The following is a 22,174-nucleotide window of genomic DNA, read 5'->3' as shown; positions in this document are numbered from 1 at the left end:
GATGCACCAGAGGAGTTAAATGCAATCTGAGAGGAAGGCAACCAGAGTAATCCAGGCAGTCAGATGTAGACCACAAGTGCAGTAACTCTTTCAGAAAGATGCAAAGCTAACCACTGCTACTTTTGTTAGGTTTTCCACAGATCATAAGCATTTCCTTCAAGAAAACAGGTATTTAGTTAAATGTGTGTGTGTGTGTGTGAATATGTGTGTTACTTTGCACATACAGACATATAAATTGATTTGTGATCATGGCACAGAGATTCCCCTGGAGCCTCACAGTCCATACATAGAAATAGATTTTAATGCTACAGACTTATTCCAAGGGGTTTTGATCAAGCTTTACACTTTGTGTTATCAAGACACTCATGAATACTGCTGAATGTTACCATTCATAAGTCTAGCATCTAGAAAATGGGCAGTTTTTATTTGCATGGTGTTCTTCTTGATCTCGTATCAGTGTTTTTATTTTTATTTTTTTAACTCCAAATCCAAAGGGGAGTGTGCATCTCTCTCTCTCAAAAAAAAAAAAAAGATTAGCAAAACTGCCGAAAAATTAGAAATAAAATTACTATCATTGGATCTCCTTTTTACATTCATGTTTATTCAGTAGGATTTCAGTTTATTTAGTTTTAGCAGTAAAGACTGTTTTTTTTAAGTGGCTTAGGCTGTAGTGATTTTTTATCAAATTATTTCATAAAAACATGATTGAAATCAGATTATCAAAGGTACTCATTGTGTTTTGCCTTGTAGCTCTAGATTTAAATTCAGAATAAATTATACAGTCAGTTGCTTTCTTTGCATGGAACTATACAACTTAACTTGGTCAAACTGTGCTTCAGACCCCATTTCTTTCCTTGCTTTTCTGTCCACATCCCATCTCTCTTTTTTTCACCCAGGCCTTTATTTACAAGAAGAAATGTAGTATCAGGAAGATCTTGTTTTCTGCTACTCTCATGTCCTTACTTGGTGGTGAGGACAAAAAATTTCTGTCCAGGTGGATCAAATAGCCGTTAGGGCACAGAGTCCTTAATTCTAGCCCATATTCCATTTAGTATAAACTACTTCTGTGTTCGGTTCAAAATCTCAAGGTTAGTCTTGTAAACACAAACGTGACCACTTAATATCGGAAAATTCCAGAGTGTGATTCTGTAGGCACAGCTTATACTGCTGTTAACTTACCATAGAAACAAATCATGCTGAAGCTTCATGATACTCAGTTTATGAGAGCATGGTGTTATTTGAAAAGTAGCAAGGTGTTAGACATCACAGTAATCCGAACTTGGCGTACTTTCACGGGAATCAAATGAACCATGCAATCAAATAAAATAGGGCTGGAAGGTGCTTGTAAAGATCTCTGTCCCAGAGCATAATCACTGTTCTTCCTGAAGATATTTCTTAAACAGGTCCAACGACAAAGATTCTGCTGCCTTCACAGAATGTATTGTACTCCTTCAGTATCCTTAACATTTGAAAGTTTCTTCTTAAATGGAATTAAATCTCCCTGAATTCCATTTAAGGTTGCTTTTACTTGTCTTACCCATGTTGTACAATTAATTTTTCCTGCATGGATACTTGTTGAAGGCTCCTACTACTTGATGCTTTTTTTCTCTTTTTGTCATTGGATATTGCTATTCCATAGATTGGATTTTGTGGTCACTGTTCAGATGGTCCAACTCTTTGAAACATTGTGCCCCAAAATGGTTACAGTTCTCCAGGTGGTTTTTTAAAAAATTGAATAAAGTGAAAGAAACACAATGCCTGTTTTTTATGACATTTGTATGTGTATATCCGAGTATAATATGACAGTGCTGACTTACATCTTTAATATTGTTCATCATAAATACATATTTTAAAGCTGAGATTTCTTTAAATTATGCCATTCTAAATGATCTTTTGAACTAATGAACAATTAAATATATTAAAATAATTTTAAAAGAAACTTTAAATTTACAGTATCTAATGTGAAACCCTGGTGTGAACTTTTTCTTCACTAATTCTCACTGGATTTTTCAGTAGTGGCTGTTGTGCTTTCCCCCCATTCAACTCAAACTTGATATGACCATTTTGATAATATTTCTTTTTGTAGTTCCATTCTTACTCATGTGTCTGGCTACGGATTTGTAAGGGCAGTAGAAAATCAAATCAGCTGTTGTCCAAATAATTGGATCCCTTTAAATCGTTGACTCTTCAATAAATATATAATTCTTTACATTTTGAGTGGCTGAGAGATTTTGATTCTTACAATTCCTGTAAGTTTATTTATAATTACTTTGGCGCTACATAGATTTGCATTGTTTGATGGATAGCTTTGGTTTATAGCTTTCAGGGCATGAGAATGAGAATCAGGGCTTATGATGCTTCGTGCCAGAACTCTGTTACCAGTCAAATTTTACCTCTCCATATTACTTAGTAAGACTAATCAAGCCTCACATCTATACTTTCAAATTTCACATTCTGATCTAGGAGTCTTGCTCTGGGCCAGAACTAAATGAGTACTTGCTTCCTTTTGTTTTATAGTTATCTCACCTTGTGCTTTAGCTTATATCTTCATTATGTGATTTTTGTTGATCATTTGCTTAAAGATCTCCATGAAGATTTCATTGTCTTTAATCTTTGAATTTCCTTTTCAGATTTGTATCAGTTGAAACCGCAGCCTTCCAAAAGCCTATTGTTACAGTGCTTCCCTTGGTATTGTGCTTTTTCCTCCTCCCACATTTGCTCTGTGTTTTGATTTTAGTATGAATGGGGCTGCTCTTGTTTTCATTTGCATCAGTTCCTTTCCTATTAATAAATGATCCAGCTATATTCCACCTAAGCCAACACTGTTCCATTCCAGATTGCTTTATCTGAAAGTGGTCTTCACAGCCAGTAAGTTAATTCTCCAATTGACAGACCTGAAAGGCCTTTTGTTAACCAAAGCATTTCAAGTCAAATACTCATGTACATTTGTAAAATGTGTATTGTATAATTTTGTACAATATTATGTATACAATATGTATGCAATATTATCTATGAAAGTATTATAATTCTAGGAGTCTTCTTTTTTTCTAAATTCACACCTGGGATAGCTGTAGTGATCTCATTCTTTGCCCATCACACTTAAATAGCTTCTGCATAAGTGCTAGCTGATTTTCATGTGAAATAGTTGATACTAATTTTTGTGTGAAAAACTGGTACATGCAGCCATTGCTACCTGAGGTCAGCTCTTCATTTTACTGCTGCATGCTCCACCTTTCTAAAAGGCATTAAATAGCTGTGGCAGGACATTTGTGAATTTGTGACACTGGTGTTAGATGTTTGCACTGTTTTTGTTTTTCATACAGTTAATTCGCTTAGTGCAATGTAAGTTATATGAATAAAGTTGAGTTGGACTGCCTGCTCCTATCTTTATTCAAGGAAAGATAAATTCACGAAGGTGGGATGAAAGGAAGAAAATTGTCAGTAGAGTGCAACTTTGGTGCTATGGGCGCACATATGTCCTAACCCTTGACATTTGCATTCTTCAGGTGGTCTGAGCTTTGGAGACACCATTTGAGTCTACTCACATGGAACATGTTATGCATGGTCTGTCATGTATCCCTAATGACCAACGCAGATTGACGTCTGCAGGGAAAAGCCCTCTTAATGACTGCGGGAGTTGAAACAAGCCGCTTTTAGGGGTGTTTTGTGCCTAGCTCTGGGTCAACCAAACAATGAGCAGGAGAAATGAAGAGTTGTTTCTGAAACAGTATTTAGTATCTGTTAGATTGGGTTATATAGAGGGAAGCTAAATTTGGCTTTATAAAATGAAATATGTTAGCTGCTAAGTTATTAGTGCCCTGTATTTATTTAGCATCCTTCACATGGGGAAGAGGTATGCCACAAAACAAAACAAAACAAAAACAAAAGAAAAAATTGCCAAAACAATTAGAGTGAAAAAAATCTGGTAATTAACTATTATTTTTCACAAAACTAGTCTAATTACGAATCAGTCATGGTAAAATGAAAGGTCAATAACTACAGATGCATAATTTCTCTCTGATAGATTGCTGTTTGAAAATAGGTTTATGACAATTATGTGATTAATTTCCTTTTATTAAACAGCATTATGAGACTTCATGTTGCATTCATCAGTTTATTACTGTTACTTTTTCTCTTCAGTTGCAAATTAATCCTGGATAACATCAGGGCAGAACAGAAACTCAGGTACACTGAAGGTGTTATCTTCATTTGTTGTTTGTACTGGAGTGAGGACCATGAATCTGAATCAAAATCAGACCCTCAGAATGCTGAAACTGGCAGAATCATCCTAAGCAAAACTAGTAAAATAATAAAACAAAATAATAAAATAAATGGTTTCACTCCAAGGAAATGAGATCCAGACGGAGTAAAATTCTTACGTTCCTGAGATGAGGCACATGAGTAGTGTAACTACATAAGTTAGAAAATGGTGATCTGGAACAGCTCTGCCCACTTTCCACCTGTCTCTCCAAGTACTCTGCCTTTTTATTTTGAAATTCTCCAGGCACAAAGGGTTGCTGTCCTGGACAAACTGTATTTTCCCACATGAGCAGCTCGGGATCTCTTTCATGCGTGATCCTGTTGGGATCTCGGAACCAGGCATTTTTTCCACAAATGCCTGTAGCATCAATACAGTAGGTATTTTCAACAGTATTCAGTGTTCACACCCCATAGGCTTGAGGTCATTCGGTGGCCACCACCACCTTCTGGAAGTGCAATTGTGGAAGGTTATTTGCTGAATCTGTCCTTCTGTCTCACAGACTTGTGGTAGGAGTGCTCAGGATGGTAATGCAGCATCCAGTGCTGTTTCCTCTTCTTGAAAATGATTCAATTTTAAGCGTTTTTATATCTTACAGGTTTGCATTCTACTTCTAGGCACAACTGAAACGCCCTGCAGTTCAACTGCTGAAATTGAGCCAGTTGCACATCCTGGCTGTGCACAGCTTCTAATGGATATGCAGAAGACTGACACATCTTTTTTGTTGGATTATTTGCACATTTTTGATGCTGGCTTAATTGAGTGAAATTCTTCTTGATTCTTAATGACCATTTCGATTCTTTAGATAATGTATTTCTAGAGGAATACAGCCTTAGCTACCTGTTACCTCATTTGTACTTCTGTAAGGAAATACTGTAATGTTCAGTCTACCATTCATAAATGAAATTAGGCTGGTTATGTGGCTTGGAATTTAGATAAGTCAAGGGCGTGACTTCATGGGCTTTCAGATGGGGCACATTTGTCCTCAGCTGGCAGGCCTTTGGGTTTTATCTTCCCTACATGGTTTAGAAGCAAAGATTTTATCTTCTTCGTTTACTTCAGTGTTGCTCAATAAGGTAAATAAAGATGCGTTAGGGTGCGTGGATGTTGGCTTTTCCTGTCAGCTCTCCTGGAGGGACTGCAGTTGGAAAGCAGGTGGATCATCTTAAATTAAAGATTCTTTGAATAGAGTTAAATGCTTTGTTACCCCATTTGGAAACATTATAAACTGCCATGCTGACTGGCTGTGATAGTCATTAGAGAACTTTCTGGGAAAATACAGTCAGCAAGAGACAAAAGTTTAGCAGTAGCGTTGGAAGGCTATTAGAGAGCTTTGAGCGGCATTATCTTTCTGTCAGAGTCTTTCACAGATCTCACATGACTGTAGGTAATTCTGAGCTTCTTGGGCTGAGCCAGCTGGAAGATGGCACAGCAGGACGTGAGGGGCAGAGGTTCTACTGAAGTGATTTTTATAATAAATGTGGCCATGTAATCATTCGGTTAACTTGTTATTCAACCAGTGCAGTGCAGTCTTTGGCCTTAAATCCAGCTTAGCATGTTGATACGTTTCGGTTCCATAGTGCTACCAGTGAGATGACTCTTGTTTGACATATGCAGCCATTTGGAAAGTTATTTAATGTTCAGAAACTTATTTTTTGTTCAGCAGGAATGTTAGAGTACGCAGCCATTCGAAAAAAATAAAAAAGGGATTTGGAGTTAGAAAAAGGACAGAATCTGGTTGTCTTCTGGCAACATTTTTGGTTCTGGTTATCTGCAAAGCATACACCTCTTGTCAGTATAAATAGGGAGTGCCTGTATAAACATTCTTGTTTCGCCTGTTCCACATAATAGTTTCTTGTATCATATTTCTTTTGACCTCGCTATCTGAAACCAATTACAGGAGATCTATTTGGGCTGCATCTATTTTCATAAGAAGCCCAGGCAGCAGTGTTTTTCTCAGAGATGAATATCAACATCAAATATGCTTCTGAGTGCTTTGTTATTTATGTTTCAGAGAGATTTTGTAGCCTTCAGCTCTCAAGAATGTGTCACGCTGTGCTGTTTATACATTGACGATATTAATGGGCGTAGATGTCATTTTTCATTTTTGCGTCTCAAATGCAACAGGCTGATAGGTTAAACATTCCTATTTTTAAAGGAAAGATATGAGTGACATCTGTTTCCTAAAAATACGCTTATGTTGACTTTTTAAAAAACAAGGTAATCAGTTTACCTCCTTTTAGTGGCAACTTTCACTTTATGAAAATGAGAAAACTTTTACAAATTATTCTAAGACATTCCTAAATCAAATATGATGGTTTGGAATAGAAAATAAAAGCAAGTTGTGTCTCCTAGAATTATTTCCAACAAATTACAAAATCTACTGCAATTTATCAAGTTTAACAGGGTGAGTTATACGCAATTAATTTCATTTTTGTTCTGCTTACATTTCAGCTATGCCAAAGCTGCACAGTAAATATTAAGAAGTAGTGTTCCCAATAAATATTTTACTAGAAGACACAGTGAGTTCTGGAAACCATATGCCCAAATTTCCTGCTTATACAGCCACTACTTAAAGCATTATAATGATTTTCATTTGCATTATTAAAATTATTTCTAATCCTCAGTACTTTTTGCTGTTTTTGTCTATGTTGGCTTTTTTTTTTTTTTTGTATAGTTTTACTAATTTATATAACTCAATTTAGGAAAAGTGCCTACCAAATCTGAAACAAATGTTATTGGAAACTGTATGTGATTTTGACTGCCTTGCAATCTGCTCTTGCTGCTGTTAATTTGAGGTAGGACCCAACATGATTTTGATCTGCCAGATTTATAAACATCTGTTAGTTTGTCTTCACTGAACTGTTTTTAGACCATGGGTTATTATCAAATTAGTTCATTGGAGAGTTGATATGTGGGACTGGGGCTTACTTGAAGCGTACATGTTAAACTATTAATTTTGAAAGACACTTTCAAGCTGTCAATTTGTTTTGCAGAGATTTAATGGCAACACATGACTTTGTAGAACTGAATGTTCTACAGTCTCATAGTCCTCACATATGAATAATGTCAGTAATAATTCTTTGAAATTAACAGTGTGTTTCTGGGAGGTTGTTTACTGGGTAGCAGTATCTAAAGTTAAGCGGCACACTGGGAGGAAAAAGTACTATATGACAACTGCTATACGAACAAAGGCTGACAGTGATTTCTCCTTATGAGTTTTAAATCATCTCTGATCTCTTGAAATTGTTTTCTGTTCTTCTTCTATCTCCTGTGTTTACAATAATCTAAACTGCCACAATAAGATCACTGAAGTATTCAGGTAGTCATCATTTGTAAGTCATTCTGTATTAAAAGATGAGCCTTTACTCCTTTAAAAATATCTCAGCCAGCATATATAAATCAAAATAGTTTAAGTAGAAGAGGCTTTTATGCAAACATACCCTGTTGTGCTGCCTTGCTTCTTCATAAAGTGGGACTCTTTGTAGTTAGTGGTAGGAATTCATGCTTTCTTACACTGATTCCATGGGAGTATGCAAGCCACAATTGGAAATTATACTGGCTAGCTTAAATCTAAGCCACATCATACTATAATCCTCTCATTTTCAAGTACTGTAAATGTACAGCTTTACCAGATGCTTACTTTCTTCTTTTTTGTATTGGCGTGAGATGACTTTACCGCTAAGGAGGATGAGGGCACGGAAACAACTTGCAGAGTGCTCACTGCATTTACAGTATGCATAGGCATTAAACCATTGCAGTTTCTTTTCCAGATAAAACCCATGTAATTAATTTTCTGCTACTGCCACAAATAAAAAATAATTATTGTATGTTTTTTTTTTTCCCGTCATCTAACTCAGAATCTCTTCAGTTGTTCTTGTAGCAATATTCTCCTGTTTGGGCAGGGTGGTTTCCCTGTACAGTCTCCTGTTAATTCAGAAGCACAATAGTTTTCTCTCATTCAATCGAGTTTCCCTTTCAGAGAGTCCTAAAGGTTAGGAAGGATTATAAATTTGCTGTAGATCTTCTGTTCATGCATTTAATCCATGTTTTCTGTTTAAACCACTGCAAGATGTTGGGACCAATTCCTGGTGCCCCTGAAATCAGCAGATATTTATCTCTGGTCTCAGACAGAGCAGGGTTGTCCTTTAGGGTCTGCTCAAGAGCTGTGAGTGCAGAAAAGATTATGCTTTTCACACAGGAAACCGGGCATCCAGTGATTCCTTGGTAACAAAATATTTCAAGTGCACTTTGAAATATGTTAACTTTTATTTATTTTTGGAGGGGAAAAGCTAGTTATGTGTGTCTGGTTGCTTAGGTTCGGAGGAATGTATAGTCTTTGTAAAGCTGACCTGTAATTACTTGAGAATTTGATGAAACAATAAGGGGATTGTTGTGAGAATGTCTCCAAATGTTAAAAGTATGCTCTGCAAACTTTGTACCAGAGCCTTCTACAGGGAGACAAATCAATGTTGTTAGGAGATGGTGCTAGTGCATTCAGTTTGTTTACTTTGGTTTTCTGTGTCTGCCTGCCTTCTCAGAAAACTTGCTTGGAGCCAGACTGTAGCAGCCCTCTCTCTGTCTTTTCATAATTGATCAGGGGATGACTGCCTTCCCTGAGGGTTAAGACGTGGCAACTTTTTCTGTTTGCTCAGCATCTCAATGCAGTAGTTCAAACATTGTTCACACCAGCTGGCAGTGTAATGCCATATGCACATCTTGTCAAAGCAACTGTTGTCATGGATACTAGAAACTATCTTAAAACCAGCTCATTTGAGTCTAATCAAAATTGTACCTTTCTTTATCAGTTGGGAATCTTTATTATTTTAGAGAACGTTGATCAAATTGCATTTATTGAGGTGTTTTCTATGTACAGTGCGATTTGAATAACATAGAGAATAGGGTGATGCATTGTAAAACTGGAAGTTCTATTTCTTGAACTGATTTCTAAGGAAAAATAAAAAGAATAGGCAGTTTCACTGTAAACGTTCTTTTATTTTTCATTTCTTAATAAATATCATTTTATAATACTCGGCATTTTAAAAATGATTTTATAAGGAAAAATAATGTAGATTAGCCTTCCTTGTCTAAATTGAGTGTTTGTTTACATTTCATATGTTTAACTGTATTTTGCTGAGTTGGAATGAAAACATAAAATAAATGAAAACATTTTATATTTTGATTGGGATGCTGTCATCCCAGAGCCTGCTCTGATTGGCTGGGGAATAATTTCTTTGTTCTCTGATTTCCCTAAAAATGCAAATGAAAACCACTCATTTTTATTTGGCATTAAAACTGCACTTTATTTTGTCAAAGGAGAGGTTTCTCCTTGAATTGTAAGTACAGAAAGTGTTTTTAATCTTCAATGAATATCCTTATTAATTCACTTTCAAGATAATCTGATGTTGATTTGTCAAATTTAATTACAGCTTCCGGTAACACTTGAAGTCTACTTGCTTTTGCTTCAAAATTGTAATATGAAAATGCAAATTGAATGATAATTTACAAGGGAGTGGGCATTTTAGTTGAACACTCAAAGACAAGTTCCTTGTGGAAATGAGGCTATTGATGCAGTTTATGATTTTTCCTCTTCAAGCACTTTAAACAAATTAACTTTATTTCCTGCAGGATTTCATGTACATCCATAAATCCATAAATTCTAGTGAAGTCCTATATGCGTACTTTCAGAGGACCTTTTTTATGCTTCAAGTAAAACAAATGCAAACTGAAGCCTGAAATCTAGCAAACAGAAACCGAAGATTACATTTGTTTGATTGGACTTTTACCTAACATTAACAATGATTAACTCATCTCTTTCTAGGAAATGGTGGAACTTATTTACTTTTTTTTTTTTTTTTTTACATGAACTTTTAGGCACTCCAGGCAGCAAGACAGCTGCTTTTACAGCAACAGACAAGTGGACTGAAGTCTCCTAAAGGCACTGATAAACAGAGACCACTGCAGGTTAGTAAAGGATCATTGCCTTTGGGGCCTCACTTGGAAGGAAGAGTGCTGTGCTTGCTCACACGTGTGGTGTGCGTGTCGTTGCCTGTGCTCTGATGCCGAGTGCTGCATATTCACATAAAGGAGGAAGTAGCCCTTCGCACTGGTGACTTTTAATTCACAGGCAGAATTCACCTGAAGTTAGAAAGGCGTTTTGTGATAATAGATACTTGAAAGGTCTGTTACAATAAATGTCTGTGCGGATTGAGTTCAATAGCTATGGCTTTAATGAATTATTTATAGGTATGTTGTAAGATTGGCATGATATGTTTATATATACATAGATTAAATTGTAAAAGTGGCTGTGTTAAGATGAGGAGTGAAACGGCATCCAGGAAGAAATAAGTGAGACAGCCTATCGATACTGTATGTAAGTGACAAATAGGGAATTATTCAGGAAGTACCAATGCAACTGCATGAAATTATAAAAGAGTTGCTTTGGCGTTTTTGGAAAAACATGTCATAGGTTTTCGCACTTGGATGCTGTTGGGCTTCGGAAAGTTTCAGGGAGAATAAGCATTGAATAATTATTTAAAATGCATTATTGATAAAAAATACTGTACTGTTCGTAGATGGGAAGCATTTTATTTTTGAAAAAAATTGTTTTTGAGGTTTTAGTTCATTTGTTGCTAATTCTGAGTTACATCTGAAATTGCATTCTGCTGACAAAACTAGTTCTCTCATGGCATGTAGACTGTGTTTAGCAGTTGTTAATTGCTGAATTGCAATTTGTTGCAGACAAAGGGTGAACATAAGTGATAGTTTTATTTTGTTCAGTAAATAAGTATAACACCTACCATTCTCCGTATATTGTTATGGATGAGCCTCTATCCTGTTAGGAAACCCTCTTTTCTGATGGAAACGTTTTTTAATCTAATTTTTAGTTTTAATGAAGCATAATGGAAGGAGAACTGTGGACATTACAATTTGTCTAATCCTGCACCTGTGAAACGTTGTAAAATTCATTCACTTGTGCAATTTTTGTGTACAATTCACATTGTCTTCTTTTTCTTGGTGAAATTTCATGAAGGAATGTTAGGCATGACACACAATTTCACATTTCACATCATCTCTCTTCAAATTTACTTCTAATGCTCAGAAGCAAAAGAAAACATAGGGAAGTGAATAAAGAAAATGGAAAAAAAAAACAACAACAGCCAACAGCCAAAAAAACCCATCAAAATCAAAAACCTGTCAAGTTGGTGTTCTGCCACACTGTACTTGTAGTCAGGTCTGGAGGTGTAGAGTCCTGGGACCATCTCAACTTCCCACTCCTCAGTTTTGACTTTACTTTGCTAATCTCTTCTGGGTTGAAGGAACACAAGAAAAATAGTCATAAATCCAGCAGCTTATGAATTGCGTTTTTTTTTTTTTAATTTTCAGAAGAGAAATTGGTGACCTTGAAGGGTCGAATCGTAAAGATAATTGATTTAATGAATATGGTGAAAGTAGTTCTTTCTGCCAGCTCCTTATCCTGACAGGCAAGGTCTGTACTGGTAGTGTGCAGGGTCCTTCTAGCCTGAGATATCTAAATAGGCCTCCACCAGATGCTAAGAGAATTACATGAAACAAGCAAAAATATCGTTTTCCCCGTGTATTTTTTCCAGTGACGCTAGCTTACTCTAATTGTCCAACTTGTAGACTGCAGCAGTTCAATAGCTCTCAGCATTTCTGTTTGCATTCTCCACCCATTGGTAAGTTTATTCAAGGCTGAAGTGATTTGGGGGTGCACTACTTGTGGTAGACATTGATGAAAGGAAAGAAAACCATCTCTGGAGACAAAGACAGTCACATAGGCAACTTGGAGGGCTGATGAGATGGGGAAAGGAAGTCAAGTGCTTTCCTGCTCCCACAGGACTAACCTTGGCCTGGTGCCTTATAAATGTCATGGGCTGGTGTATTGTAGAGATGGCCTGTATTTTGTCTTTGCCAAGAAGATTCAGTGCCTCATGAGTCATACTTATGAGGCAGGAAGAAGCAAATAAAGCAAATAATTTTCTTTTCAGAATTGTTACATACTCCCTAAAGCCAAGATTATTGCTTGTGTTTTCCAACTTTTCCTTTGATGATCAGTATGTGCTCCGTGCTTCTCATTAGCCTTGGACACTTCATTTGGTTCATTTTTAAATGAGAGGAAAATGGAATATGCTTCCAGACTTTGGTTTATGTATCAAATAACATGTAAATTCAGGTATGAGCACACAAACTCCATTTAAATTTTCTTTTTTAGTGGAAAGGATGTATAAAGGTTTTGAAAATGAGTCCTTGGAGCTTTTCTATTTCTGTCTTTTACTGTTACCACAGAGCTCTTCATTGTTCATTATGTAGTGGAAATTCACATTTTGAGCATTGTGATGCCTGTTTAACCAAATACTGTAATATGGGTCATAAACTTGTACATTACTGTTATTTTATTATGCCAAATTTAATGGTAACTTTGGCCAAAATCTCCTAGCAGTAGAAATTGCAAAATATGTATAAGCAGTTTGGGGTTTATAAGATAAAAATACTTGTGCTTGTGTTTGTGCTTAAGGAAACAGACTTCTCTCAATATTTGAAAATACTCTAATATTAGTATATGTCTAATTTCCAATAATTTCAGACCATTTTACTAATCTAGCAACTGGAGATATGGTAGAACTGTATTATAAATCTATTAAAAAGCTTATAAAACTTTTAAAACTGGCTCACACGTCTGCAAGCAAATGTGGGTATTAGGTAATCCTTGCCATTGCACCTCTCATGTGCTCCATATTTTGATGTAAACTGCACTATTGTTCCATGTGCCAAAAAGGGAAAAATGGTATTAATTTTAGTAGCCATCTTGTATTTGAAGGCTATTTGAAGGAAAGTACCATATGCTGTTTTTATACATGTTCTCCCTGTTATTCTGTAATGCATCAAGTATTTTAGTGACCTACAGCAGCTACTAGCTAATGAGCAAGTTGAAAGCTTATTGAAGAAACCTTCATATTTGTGTCCGCAACTTTGCAAAGACAGGGTGTTCGGTAAGTGGCCAAGTTCTACTGTTTTTTACCAGGGGGATGGTTTTAGAGAACCTCTGGGATTTTTCTTGAAGAATGTGAATGTTTTTTATATGCTTCTCATGAAAAATCATTCTAAACCAACTGCTTGCCATATGATTGATTGTAAAACAGAAATGCTCTGGTTAGCAAATTTATTTGTATTAGTTTTTAATGCAAAAAATTTCATTATCTAGTAGTTTTCCTTTATTTTTTTCAGGGGGTAGTGGTTTACATTTAGATAGTTATACATATATATATATGTTGAGAGTTTGCGAGAATACTGGCAAAAATTATCATTTTGCATAGACATTTATCTTGATCTGCTATTACTTTTGGATTTACATTTTTCTGGGTTTCAGACTCTAGATGGCATAATCATTAGCATGTCTTAGGGAAAACAGGAGAAAAACATCCTGTCTGAAAAGCTTGAGTACCAGTTGTAGTAGTGATTTTACTTTCATTGTATAGGTACCCAAATATGCACGTTTGAAGGATGTTTGCCATTCATTACACTGATGCATCAGTTGGATCCAGTCAGTACATACACTGGTTGATGACATATTTCAGAATAACTAAGGCAGGTTTGGGATGGGAGTTGAAGATGACGTTAACCTGAGTATGGTAAGATAATAGCATTTACTTGGAAAACATAGTGCCATAGTAAGGTTAAGATTTCCATAGTACAGATTTTTGTTTTACAGTATTTTCTGGAGAAGATGTGGTTGAGGTGTGGTGAAGAGAGCTGATTGCATTCATAGATTTCAATCCATATTACTGCATTTCCGCAATAGGTATTAGAGGGAAAATGTCACCCTGACTCTTACAACCTGTAGATCATTCTCCTGTGGCGGAAATAACCGTCCTTATGGCTACTGAAGAATCTCGTGTCATCTAGCCTGGGCTGTGACCCTGGCAGCTTTGTTGTTCTCCTTACACTGGCAGTCATGAGGAAGACTTGAGCTTCTTCAACAACTGTGCAAGGCACAAGCATAATTTAACGGTAAATGCTAAGAGTGTGTTACCACAGCTGAGTGTTCATGTACAGCACTGGAATTATTTCCCTTCCAGGTAGACAAATCCTTGTGCTGAGACTCATCTGCTCACAATACACATACTGTTGTAGGTTGCACAGCATAGTGATTTGGACAGCTAGCTGTAATTTTATTTGTTTTGTCAAAGAGCTATGAAAAGCTTAGCTATTTCTATTCCCTATACTGCCTCTAATGAAGTAGTTTATTTTCATAAAGTCAGACTTTGAACTTTATCTTGATTAGAATAAATAGATAATTATCTCCAATCCCATAAGTTAATGTATGTACAATGAACTAGCTAGTTATTTTTTCCTTCATGCTAGGAGATCTGTTGTTTCAACATTAGTACTAATGCATTCTGTATTAGGATGGCATGTCAGGAAATCATGACTCCTGGAATCAAATGGTTAAGCTCTGTGTGTACCAAGCCTGTTGTATAAATATCATGCTGTATGGCATGTTGAGTTGTTAAGGTAAGCTTTGTTTATTTAGCATGAGCACTTCACTAAAGTGTAATCATTTGATAAAATTTGGGAAAGTAAGTTTGCATTTCAGTTTAATTACTTAATCTTTTTTGCATTTAGCTATCAGAAGAGCCACTTCTTTAAAAATTTATATAGGCAAAATGTGAAAGCTTAAATTTCAAATGATCTTGTGTACTAATTTGACAGAGGCCACTGCTAATAAAAAATAATGTTATGGATAAAAAAAGGGAAAATAATTATATTGAAAAAACCTTAATATGTAGAATATATATATGTTGTCTGAGATTTGAATAGATTTTTGGTGGCCATGGAAAAGAGAAGATACTAATGGTGATCATAGAGTGTATTGATATGGTATAAACTATGGAGAGCAAAAGACTAAGGAGTGGATCAGGTATTGTGGGTGCACTCTTTTCTCCAGCACTTGGAGATTTTAGCATGAAGATATTCACAGTCTGTTTCAGTGAACGTATCTGCCTAATTTCCTTGCTTCTGTGTTAGTCTCTCTTAGATTGGTCATCTCCCTTTGGATCTCTATTTGAGTCTGAATTTAAAATTCTTTGCACATAATAAATTAGCAAACATATCATTAATATTGTAACTTTTAGTTACTTTTTTTAAACATACTAAGGAGCTGTTGAGAGAGAAGAAATTGGGAATGTGAGGAAAACTAAGCAAAAAGCACTGCTTTTAAATGTTGTCCTCTGATTTAGCATGCACTGACTGCAACTGAACCATGGAAGTAGAATGTTGGTAAAAAAAATTCTCACTTTAAAAAAGGCAAAAACAGTTATGGATTTAACTTAGATTGAGTTTTCTTTTTATTATGTTCAACACAAATAGAAACAAATCCAGCTGGTCTAAAACTGTCTTTCCGAAAACTGTATGCTGCATATTTCTATTTATCTAATGCTTGCTACTAAGCATAGGAAGTAGGAGGATTTTGTACATGCTAGAAAGCACTGATTTAGAAAAATGCAAATGCCTAATATATAGTGTAAGAGGAGAGCAGTGATAAACAGTCTTTTTCCCTCTTGAGTATAATTCTGGAGGAAATATGTGGCCTACATATAAGCAAACAGTGAGGCTTGGGGTAAATTAAATTTGGAGGATAGCTGCTGGAGAGGCATGAGTCCAATTTTCCCATGTAAGTCTTGTAGGAGGAATACGCAGTTATCCTCTAAGGTGCAGAAATTTGCATCAGTGATACCCACTCAAAGACAAGGATAACCCCAAGAGATGGAGAGAGAAGCAAGAAGTTATTTTTAGGTGAGGTGAGGCACAGGGAGAGGGAAATAGCTGTGTTCGAACTTCTGGTAGTATAGGAGACAAGAGGTCCATTTAAAGTAGAGGGATGAATGCAGTAGTAAAAACAAAAAAAAGAAAGCTGGACAAAACTCACTGATTTACAACGGAAGTGTCTGTGATAACGCATTTGTTGGGAAGTCCTAATTTATGTAGATACAAATCCACCCTGCAAAACCTATCTAGTGCAGAGATCACCTCTTCATCATGAACAAATTGTTGCAATATAAAAATTTGTGGGGACAGAGGAAGGAAGTATTATGCAAGCTGTGTTTACTGAATATGCAGAATACTAATTAGGATTGTGTTATCAGGGATTTCAGGAGGCACATTAATATTAGACATATGTCTGTGCAGCAGTCTGATGTGTCATTCCATTACCGTCACCTCCATCACTATCACACCTTTCCACCATCATCTCATGTTGATTCTGGTTCTGTAGGAACTTCTGAGGGACTGGGAGGAGATGGGAGATGAAGCCCAAATGCATGTACTCCAGTTACTCAGAAAGGCAAAATTTTGGGAAGACTACTAGGTCTTTTTTTATGTAGCAGACCAACAGACTTCTTCCTCGTGGTGCAGTCTGTATCCTGTCTCCTATCAGTTAATATTACTATGTATGGGATGGATGGGCTGGCTTTTGTGTGCTGAATGATGGCAGTCCATGCCCTATGGAAAAGTGCATTTGCACCCCTGTGCATCTGGGGAGCCCTGTCCCCTGCCAGCCAGGTGCCTGCACCATGGCTTCTTGCTACGCTGCATGCGTCGTTCCTCCGTGGTGGTGGGAGATGGAGGTCTCCTGGCTCATGCAGTGGTTCTGATCAGCCTGATTCTTACCAGCTGGCTTACTGCCCAGACCAGCTGGTGGAGAGGTCTGGAGGGTGCATGAATGGTTCCCTTGTAGTGAGTGGCTCTGTTAAAGGGCCTGCTCCCAGGCAGATCCCTAATAATGCCACTTTAGAATCACACAACTCCAGCAAGACACTCTTGATACTCTTGAATTTAAAAAAAAAATACATTAGTGTCCCAATGCAGGAAAAATAACTGAACAAAATATTTTATGAATACTCTGGCCAGGTGTAGATTTTAAAAAACTTTCTAGGTAAATTACTGTTAAGCCTCTTTTTTTTTTTTTTTTTTTTTCCCCAGGAGGATTTTCATTTCAGCTGGCAATTAGAAAAGTAAAGAAAATTTTCTAACAAACTGAAAATTCTGTGACTAAATAGTGAAGAGAGTTCAGTTGGTAACAGCAAATGCACCTTTCTGTACATGTGAACATCTAGTCTCCTTATGTAGCCATCCCATACCTCCATTGTGCAGATAACTTTAAAAATAGTTATACTGAACTTTTCTAGTCATCTAGACAGTATTTTCTAGTAATTAGAGAATATTTAGCGGGATTTTTTTTTTAGTTTATGTGTTAATTGTCCAATTGCTTTACCAAGCATGGGGACTTTACTGGTGACATGGGGAGCAGGCTAATGAGGAATCTAAATGTAAACCAAGATCAACGCAGGTGTTAATTTTGGTTTATCTTCACTTTGAATAGAATTAAATTAAAATTATCTGATGAACATGCATAGACATTATACTGTAATATACAGGAAGAGTGTGTGAGTGAAGCTGAAGCAACAGTCATATAGTGGATTGGAAAAGCACGTCAGCCCATCTCGTACAAACTGTTGGGGAAAGGGGTTGTCCAACAATTGCCTCTTTGATGATCTAGACCTTTTTATGCCTTCTTATGCTTCTAATATAATTTTCATGACACGGACAGATGAGGGTGTTATGAAATAGAATTAATGGTGAAAAATTTACTAAAGACTACTTCAGTGTTTTGCTAGTTGATTATGTGAAGCTTTGAAAAGCAATTGTACGATAATAATATGTACAAAGGAAACTGTATGGTGTGCCAACAATATCAATATACATCAAGGATCTTACTACAAACCTAAAGTGTAAATGAAGAATGAGATTTCTCCCCTAAGTGTTCACAGTAAATCCATTTATTCAGGAAATAATGCCTTCAGTATGATTGTAAGGCAGCCTTACAATGTTGAAGAAAACCAGCAGAGTAACTCAACACACCAGAAAAAAAATATCAAAATTAGCTCTGTGCTTGTAAAAAAAAGTCATTTCCAAATTGAGGCAGCTGTAATTTAGCATGCAGATTTGGTCTGTAGTTTTGATACTTAAGAAGAATATTACCTACGTAAAGAGAAATATTTCCCAAAATATGATAAGTTGTGAACTCATACACAAAATGGTATACATTTCTGCTTCAAAGCCTGTTCAGGATCACATGGCAAATGTATTTGAGGACATGTCTGTGAAACAGAAGTAATATTGCAAATTCAGATGTGAACGGTGATTGATTTTTGTCTGTATATACATAGAGAGAGGCTGCTCTGACTGTAATGCCTCCTATTTTATAATGTCGGCCCATGACATCAGAGGTGGATTGTTGGTGGTATGGCAGTAGAGGTTGAAACTTCCCGCCAACATTCCATTACATTTTGTTGCCGTGGGACAGATGGCAGCAGAGGGGCAGTCTGACAGAATGGCGTGTGACATGGAAGCGCATATGAAGCAAAGGTATGTCACTGAATTCCTCTGCATGGAAAAAATTGCACCCATTGACATTCATCAATGCTTGCTGAATGTTTCTGGGGGCCAACCAGTGAATGTGAGAGCGCTGTGAGACAGGGGGTGTTATTGTGCTCTTTGTATCTATTGTAGTTTTTAAGGAAATAAATAGGAGACATAACTTTCGGAGCAGCCTATCTATTTAAAAATTTTAATTAGAAAGAGTTGAAGCCATATTCGGGGTGAAAAAACGATAGCCTAACTACCACTCTGTCATAACAATTGGAATCACAGAAATGAAAATAGGAAGCGAGAGATCCCAAGAGTGCTGGGCTTCGTACAATAAAAAGTAAGTATCAAATCATGAACAGAATTTAAAAAGTAATTCTAATAAATTTTAGAAAAAGTTCAGCAAAGTACAAGGTCATATGTTTAGGACCCAGGACAGATTTCTGCTTCAAACTTTTGTTCATCCCTTAAAATGTAAAAGGAAGAGAAAAGCTCAGTTTATTAGTTTCTACATAATTGTGAACTACAGGTGATATGACATAGATGAGAGTGCACAATTGTAAATGAATTTTAAAAGGTGTTTCCAATCAAAACAGGGAAGTTATGAGGCTATTTTTGAGCGACATCTGTGAGACCTTATCTGAAATAGTGGAAAATATTAGGACATGGTTTAGTGGGCATGGGGGTGATGGACTAAATGATCTTAGTGGTCTTTTCCAACCTTAATGATTCCATGATTCTATGAAAATAATCAAGCCACCAAATTTCTGCTTCTTAATTTAGAAATACTCTTAGTGTATGATCTGTTGAAAGATTCAAGGTTCACATACTGATGCTCTGCATTTCCATGGGATAACAATCTCTCATCATTTTGAGCATGACAGACAGCATAGTACATTTACTCTATCCCTCCAGTTAATACGTAAATTCTGTGTAAATGGTTATGACATACAAACCCAGAAAGGTTTTCTTCAGACTAGATGCATGGGCTGGAATGTTGTGATTTCTCCATGCCATTTGGGCCAAGAAGCAAACTTTAGGAAGGAAGAAGCATCTTTTGTACTTCTTAAGTAGAGTTTTAAATATGAGAACAAATAGCCAAGCTAAGCATAAATAAACTGTGGCAAAGAAAGTTTTTCACTGTTAGGAGTAAACAGTTTTTGGGACACTGCTGTGGTAGAAGAGGTGAAGCTTGAGGGACTTCGGAAAGGAACTTATATGAGAAGAGTTGCACTAATATGAGAAGAGTTGCATTAATACAAAAACCTGAAAACTCAGCCTCTTCTAGGCCTGTGGATATTTTTATGTTGTTCATTTTTGTTTTGCTTCTACTTTTAAAGTAGGGAGTTGTTGAAATCAATAGCAAAATTCAAGGGAACAGAAAAGTATGCTGAATTTTTAGTAAGCAAACTACACCAAATAAATTCAGTTGAAAAAGATTTTAATGTTCCTCAAAATAAAAGCATATTCATGAAATGCTTTGAAGGAAATGACAGTTTGATTATATTTTCAAAAGCAAACTATATTTCCTGTGTATGACTTGTTTCATGAACAGAAACGTCTGGTGAGTAGATTGTAAATGCCATTTGTTAAAATGTTTTTAAGTTTTAATTATCTTTCAGTACATGACCATTCGGGATCCTTAAGATCTTACTTGTTAGATCACAACAAAAAATAGTGGTTTATACAAATGTTACCTAAGTAGCGATATTTTTCATATTGTTTTGTATAGCTTATATTTTTTCAAGTTATTAGATACAAAAATTTATTGACTTGATCATAATTACCAGTAAAAAATAGAAGAATTACCTTCAAATTAGTAAGTATGGGCATTTTTTAATTAGAAGACATTCATTGTACGACAAATTTGCTTTACTCTGCAATACACTGAAGAAAGAGGCACAATTAAAAATATTTTTTTTTCTTCCCAAAATACCCACTTTTGTAATGTTTTAGATTATTTATAATGTTGAGGTGGTTGTCTCACGGTACTTGAAAATGCAGTGGATTACTCTTACAGCCCGCTGATGAGATCATTATTATTGCAACCATTTTAGGGCCTGGCATATAACATGACCCAACAAGTCTCAGAGCCAAGATTAAGAGAGGGGTCTCTTTTCCATGTTGGGAAAGTCATACTAATTTAGCATCTTGCAAAGTGGTTTAGTCTAGGAAAATGTTTGTTTTGGGTGGGAAATATTTTTGTAGAGTTGTCTGAGTGATTATTTAATCATTGTAATTCAACTGGGTTGTTATAGCTTGTATTGTAATACTCCAGCCATACTTTTAGAAACAAATAATTATGATTTCATGTGTGATTCTTTAAAATATATTTATTTAATGAACACAAGTGATATTAATTCAGACTTAATTCTTGCAATAAATAGTATTCTTAAATGCATTCAGAGATAATACTGTATCAGTAGTTGTTAAGACTAGTATTCCTACCTTGTTTGGGTTCAGTAACATTGTTCACAATAAGTTAAATAGCAAAACTTGCCAATTATTTTTAAAGTCTGGGTTGTCAATATAAAATACTTAGCTGATTTTGTTATCCTGTGCATCTGGTGTATTTTTTTTACTATACGTGTAGTAAGAGGGAAATTACTGGTAGTATTTCTGAGATTATTGTGGAGTAATGGCATTACTGATAACATAAATTCTACTGTAACAAAAACCCACAGAAAGAGATCACACCTCTATTACATGTGGAACTGATTAGCTCTTACATGAAAACTCAGAACAACAGAGTGGTTGAGGTTAGCAGGGGCCCATGGGTCCATGTGACCCAACCCCTGCTGCAGCAGGGACACCCAGAGCAGGGTGCCCAGGCCCACGTCCAAGCGGCTTTCGAAGATATCAGAGGAGGAGATCTTCAAACTCTGGGCAATCTGTGGCAGCGGTCTGTCACCTGCACAGCACAGAGGTGCTTCTGATGTTCAGAGGAAACCTTCTGTGCTCCAGTTTGTGCCTGCTACTTTTTGTCCTGGCGCTGGGCACTACTGACAAGAGCCTCACTCATTGCTCTTTGCACACTTCATTCAGATATTTGTACACATTGATAGGATCCACCTGAGCTTCCTCTTCTTGAGGCTGAACAGTCCAGACTCTCTCAGCCACTCCTCAAAGGAAAGGTGTACCCCTCCATTCATCATTTTGGTGAGTCTCTGTTGGACTTTCTCTCTAGGATATCCAAATATCTCTTACACTGGAGGGCCCAGAACTGGACACAGTACTTCAGGTTCTCTAAATGATTTTGCTGCTGGCTGCATTGGTGAGTATCAGAGAAGCTGATGCATATCATTTACACAGGAATTGCTTCTAGTTTAAGCCTCTATGATTGTCTCAGAATTTAGGAGGTACTCAGAATCCTATTTCAGGGAAGAATCCTTGCTATTCAAATCACTTTCCAGTGAAACTGTCAACAGGAATTGTAAAAAGATTTTGAAAATGTTTGCTTTACCTGACAAA

General features: G+C 36.3%; 1 protein-coding gene across 1 annotated transcript in view; it reads left to right on the top strand.

Moving 5' to 3' along the window:
- FOXP2 (forkhead box P2) overlaps positions 1-22,174 on the top strand; it is a 356,192-nt gene that overhangs the window by 221,557 nt on the left and 112,461 nt on the right. Inside the window, exon 4 of the mRNA XM_021384892.1 lies at positions 10,133-10,222. Within this exon, the coding sequence (XP_021240567.1) occupies positions 10,133-10,222 (90 nt within the window). The remainder of the gene's footprint in view (positions 1-10,132; positions 10,223-22,174) is intronic.

This window comes from Numida meleagris, chromosome 1 (genome assembly GCF_002078875.1).
Source record: "Numida meleagris isolate 19003 breed g44 Domestic line chromosome 1, NumMel1.0, whole genome shotgun sequence".
NCBI classification, from domain to species: Eukaryota; Metazoa; Chordata; class Aves; order Galliformes; family Numididae; genus Numida; species Numida meleagris.
Note: the sequence above shows the minus strand (reverse complement) of the source record. Positions and strands in the feature narration are given on the sequence as shown.